The following is a 6,204-nucleotide window of genomic DNA, read 5'->3' as shown; positions in this document are numbered from 1 at the left end:
TTCAAATTTCATTCTCTTTTTTTAGGCAAGTATGCTATTTAGTACAATGAAAAATGAATTGTAATCAAACATGAAAATTACAGTGTATTTTCAGTTTATCAAATTTCAAAATCATTTGTTTTGTTTGATTTTATTTAATTGCTTTTTAAAATTGAGGGTGTTAACGTTGTGTAAATCATCTGCTTTTATAAAATAGGTTTAATGATTACTGAGATCCCTATTTGGATTGGAAATCTCAAATAAGTTTCTTAATTTTTTTTCGTGTCAATTGAATTCTTGATTTTGCAAAATTGTTCCAATTGGATCCATATTGTTTTGAATGACATGTCTCATGTTATTTACTATAGGTGAGTTTGGCGAGGATATTTTTTTAAAACTAAAGAAATTGGGAAAAGTTAATTAAACTAAGTAGTTTCTTCAAATTAGAGATTTGGTTCATGCATAGTTTAGGGTTCATTCACAAAAAATTAAGAATCAATTAGAGAAATTAGAGATTTATTTTGGAAAATTAGGGTTCATTTGAATTTCATATTGAGAGAGACTAAGGATTTGGTAATTGTCGTCATCTGTGAGACCTTTTTTCATTGGAATTGCGACGTCGAATCACATGGTTATTGGAGTTGAATAGTCACGAAGGATGTTGTGCTTTTTGTTGTGTTTTTTTTTTTTTTTTTTTTTTTTTTTTTTTTTTTTTTTTTTTTTTTTTTTATCTTCATATGTTGTAGTGTTTTTGTTTTGGGAAACCAAAATGTTGGGTGGTGGTCCCTCTTGGTTCATACCAATGGTGATTACACTTGTCATAACTAATTGTATTAGTTGTATACTAGGAGTGATTAAACTCGTTCTAATCATTTGTGATTAGTGAAACTTCATAAAAGTATTTAAGAAAAAATTGGACCTAACTTAATTTAGATTGAACCAGTGTAAAAACAATCATTCCTTAATGTTTTTGTTTTTCTAAGGTTTTTTCCAAAAGCATATATTTATACTTAAGTGTTTAACAATTGTTACAAACTGTCTAACCTTTCCAAAGGAAATTAAACAGTGATTTGAAAAAATATTTAAAACTTGATCTAAACTCTTTCTCTTTCTAGAGTTTTCCGTGTTACAATCTTCAAAATTAAAATTCATCTATATCCTCATCCTAAAAAATTTAAAAATTTCATAATCTCAAAAGTGCACACCTTGTGTTGTTTTATCTTTGCTTTTGCACTCACTTTTGTGAAAAAATTACATTTATATTTATTGAATAATATTTAGAGATAATATATGCAATTTTAAAAGATTAAAATAGGAACATCCTATAAAATAAAATAATATAAGTTATGTAAATAAAAAGATTAATAAAAATAATAAATATCTCATTCATTACCGTATTATAGTTTTTGGATGTATTGTAAATTTTTTTTATGATATAGTACACTATTAAATAAATTTTCACAGAGGAAAAAATGTATATTTAAAAGATGATAAAATGAAAAATATCATAAAGATTTAAGAATTTTTTCTAAATATTTGAAACATTAACATGTTGAGAATGTCTTTGGAACTTGACCTCATGCAAGTGAACTTCTCACCATGTTGAGAATTGTTTTATTTTTCCTTTCTAATATATCATTTTGTTGTCCTAATTCTTTTTTAACTTTTGCTTCGAAAGTTTTGATTGCACCAAAGGCTTCTGACTTCTCCTCTAAAAGAAATAGACTTAAATATTCCTAGAATTATCAATGAAAAGTAATTAGGTATACTTTTTTACCTTCATTAGATAACAATTTTATTGAGTCAAAAGTCTAAATGTACTAACTCCAAAACATTCTTTATGATTTACATTTAAAATTGAGACTGATGCTAACACATTGTTGACAAACTCAAGAAGGAGAAAAATATGTACAATACTTATTACTATATTATTTCTGTCTGAGGAACTTTAATCTTCCAAAAATGCAAATGCCTGTAACAATAAATGCAGAAAGGATCTTTTCTTTTGGCTAATAAACAAGATTGAACGGATCATTCCTTAGCGGGAAAAGTTAGTGTGTTAAAAGTATTTTATCCATTTAGATACAAAATCATTAAAATATATATAGTTTAATGATGAGTATTTCTAATTTTTTTTTTCAGTTGGATCTATCATGGAATGACAGAAAAAAGGTTTGAGTGAGAGAAAAGGTTTGAGTGAGAGAAATGAAAGAGAAATGGTTGAGAGGAATTAGGGAGGTGATTAAGGGTTTGAGATTTTTTTTTTTTAGTTTTGAAAATGAAAATTATTTAAATATCCTTGACTTTAGAATCCACAATATATGAAGGTATTTTTGTCTATTATAATCCGATACACATTATTAAAATATACCAACTGAAATGCACGTTAATAAACCTATATATATATATATATATATATATATATATATATATATATATATATATATATATATATATATATATATATATATATATATATNATATATATATATATATATATATATATATATATATATAAAAGTAACATATAAATTTATCTTTACACGTCCTTTTTATAGAATTATAAGTGAAAGTGTAGCTTCCCGTAATTGTCCAACACTCACTATAAAAATATTCAATTTTATCATGGATTTAATTTGACATTGTTGACAGTTTTAACTTCTCTAATTACATTTTTTTTTTCATTACGAAAATCTTAGAGAAAAACTACATCGATAGTTGCTAAAATTGTTGGAATTGCTAAAATTGTCGTTATCTATAGGAGTTTTCCAGAATCACCGATAGTTGTTGGGATTTCCAAAATCATGACTACTTCCAAAAGTTATCAAAATTATCGCTATTTTTTCAAAATCGCCAAGACTTGTTGGGGTTAGGACTGATTTTTTCTTGGTATTACGGAAATTAGCTTATTAGAATAAAAAATGTTAATAAAAGACAATCAAATAATTTAAAACTAAAATTAGATATTATTATTTAAAATAATTATAAACATTTATTCATAAAAGGAATTGTTCAACATTAAAAATAACATTATAAAATAATTGTTAGCTAATAATATATTAAAAAAATTATTTCATAAATTTAACAATTATTATTGTTGATGATTGAAAAATGATAGATATAATATTATAAATTAAATTTAGTGATCTAAAAAAATTAAAGTGATCCTTATATTAAAAAGAAAAGACAAGATATTTAAATAAATAAAAGAAAAAGTAAAACTTAATTCAATAAATTCCTTTAATACAAATTAATTTAAAAGTATTCAAATTTATAAAATAATTAAAATCTAATTAAGTCATAAAATAAGAGCTTAATCCCGAGTCATGATGAGTAATTTCACTTACATTTTGTATAGTGGTAATTGATGAAAATGTGGAACGTATCAAACACTTTGTCTTTGAATCCCTACCACACACCACAAAATTAAACATAGAAAAATTTTGCAAATAGTGTGATTAATTTTCTAACCCATGGATTACTGTGAAAGACCAACTTTACGAAAGTCTTTCCACTACTATGCTTTTATTTATTTATTTATTTGGATTTGACACGATTCACAGCATCATTTTTTCTAAGTAAGTTAGACAGCTCAGAAGAAAACAAACATCGTACGTTACATATTTTCTGCAAGATAAAAGTTATTTAAATTTACTTTTATAATTTTATTATTATTTATTGATATAAAGAAAAGGTTAACACAGACATAATAGATATAGCTAGTAGATATTTTTTAGAGAATAATCTATCTCCTTACTTGATGATTAAGTGAAATAATTTATTTCTAATTTTAATATTTTATTTTATTTTATATTAACCATTGATATATATATATATATATATATATATATATATATATATATATATATATATATATATATATATATATATATATATTCTTTTCTTTTCTTTTGAGTTGGAAACAATCAATATAGTAAATTATCATTATAAGAAATTTGAATTTAATAATTGTTACGTTTTTAAATATATAGATTTACTTATTAACCAACAAATTTCAGAAAGGAAGTTTATGTGGGAAGGTTAGCTGCACAAAGGATGTTTCACTTATTATTTGCTGTTATATATTTCATATAGAAAATTATATGAAATTATTATTTTTTATGATATATTTCATATAAAAAATTGTATTTGTACTGTATGATCATCTAATTACTCTGAAATTTATATATACAGATAGATATCAAGTAAAGTGATATGTAATTATATTGTTTGTGTCAAATTTTTTCTAATTTTGATATCGAAGTATCTTGAACTCTTAAAACACATCTAAAATACTAAACATAATTGAAACGAAAATTAGATAAATAAAAGAATTTATCACATATTGTTGAAACATACTTGAAAACAAAAAAAGTTCGTAAGAAGAATGTAACTTCTTGATATTCTTCTGCCTTGAAAATATTCTTAGAATATATTTTAGCATAAAGAAACCAAATGCAGAGCCCAAGGCAAAGACTTTTGAATAGGCCTTTCACACTTACTTTTAGGTTCCTTTAATTAATTTTCAATTAAGTTGACAAATAGAAAGAAGTTTGATCCTTATCAATTTCATTTTGTAAATTTAGTATAGAAATGTTAAACGTTAGATAGATAACGGGAATATAAAAAGGCACTGTATACAGGCTATTTAGTATGCTTAACCAATAACTATTTAGTATGTTTTACTAGAACCATCAAGTTAACCCATTTGATAAGACTTGGCTCTAGTTCATCTGGATTGAAGTCAAAAAAGTCTACAAGACTAAAACAGTCTTTTATTAAAAAAGCCTACAAGACTAAATACCAAATACCACCGGAAATTTTTTTTTTTTACTAAATTTTATTTCCAGAAGAGAAAAATTATGGTCTAGGAACAATGCAAAAACTGAGAAACAAAAATTTTAGCTTCTCCAGGAATTTTAGCTTCTTATACAACATTGAATCTCCAAATAAAGTTCATTCAACTTCCCGAACAAATCTGCATAGCTACAACATTCCAAATCCAGCAAGTACACACAATATTTGTAATGATAGATTGTAACGTATGGACAGCTTGACTTCTGCTTCTTTGGCTTCACAGCTTCGTGATTCTGCTGCTGTATTCAAGTGCTGTAATAATGAAGGTTGCTGTTGTTCTAGCTTTAAAACTTCAAGACTTATACAGCAGTTCAATCAGTCAAAGCAGAAATAACATTGAACATGTAATGACAAACTGGTTCAGACTGGAAGTTTCAGTGAAATAACAACAGACCAAATTGGTTATGACAGTAGGAAAAATGAAGAATGCTACGCATACAGACAAATTTTTACAGAATTTCCTTCAACAAAAAGCAAATAAACCCTTGACCTTTGTTACGAATACATTGGATAACATTTTCTGCTATCAAACAAAATCAAAATCCAAGAAAACTTTATGGGAACCAGTTAACAATTTTTATTTAAAAGCCACAATTTCTGACACCATTTGTTTGAAAATTCTCAAAACATAACAACAATTAGCATTTTGATGGGAGAGACTATATATCTATACATACAATTTTGTTACTTGCTTAGGTAAAAAAAGGGAAAACGAAATTCTCAGAAAGGAATCTGCAGGGGTCTCCAGAAGTGATTTGTCTCAGAAACGAAATATATATACATAACTCAAAATCTTGGTGTTTTACTTTTTTTTTTTTTAACTTAGAATCAGGATTATTTCTGACAATCATAATAATTAATTACATTGAACGTGTGTGTGAAGATTACAGAAAACAGCTCTGGTAATCCAAGTTCTTGGTATCGGCACAATGGTTGGCCTTCCACAGACAGCACTGCAGAAGGCCTGAAGGTGATGATGAATTAATTTTCCATTAATTTCCATAAAAATGCAATTCTTAAATCATAGTGCTAGTTAAATTAACAGACAAAAACATAGAATTAATCTGATCATGGTAGAACTTTTCAGTTGCATTTCATCAAGCAATTAGTTTCTTAAGTCGTTTGTTTAACTTGTTTGTACTTGTCTTTTTTTTTCAGACAGCCATTCTGTTATCAGATTTGCCATTTGAGATTGTTAGTATTTAAAGGTTGTGAAAGGAGTAGTTGATAAGGTAGAGAAAATGTAGAGATAGTAGGATGTAGAAGTAGTAGTTGGAAGAAGTGTAGTAGTTGTCTTAGTTGTTGTAGATGTTGGCTTCTTATTTGGCTTTCTTACAAATGATCCAATCACCCCTATTTATACTAGTG

At 25.8% G+C, this 6,204-nt stretch overlaps 1 protein-coding gene across 1 annotated transcript in view; it reads left to right on the top strand.

Moving 5' to 3' along the window:
• The window catches only part of LOC111241672 (receptor-like protein 12), an 18,621-nt gene that overhangs the window by 6,581 nt on the left and 5,836 nt on the right, over positions 1-6,204 (top strand). Inside the window, exons 5-6 of the mRNA XM_022780858.1 lie at positions 5,720-5,806; positions 5,995-6,030. Coding sequence (XP_022636579.1) covers positions 5,720-5,806; positions 5,995-6,030 — 123 coding nt within the window. The remainder of the gene's footprint in view (positions 1-5,719; positions 5,807-5,994; positions 6,031-6,204) is intronic.

This window comes from Vigna radiata, chromosome 1, assembly GCF_000741045.1.
Source record: "Vigna radiata var. radiata cultivar VC1973A chromosome 1, Vradiata_ver6, whole genome shotgun sequence".
NCBI classification, from domain to species: Eukaryota; Viridiplantae; Streptophyta; class Magnoliopsida; order Fabales; family Fabaceae; genus Vigna; species Vigna radiata.
This window is presented reverse-complemented; position numbering and strand designations above follow the sequence as displayed.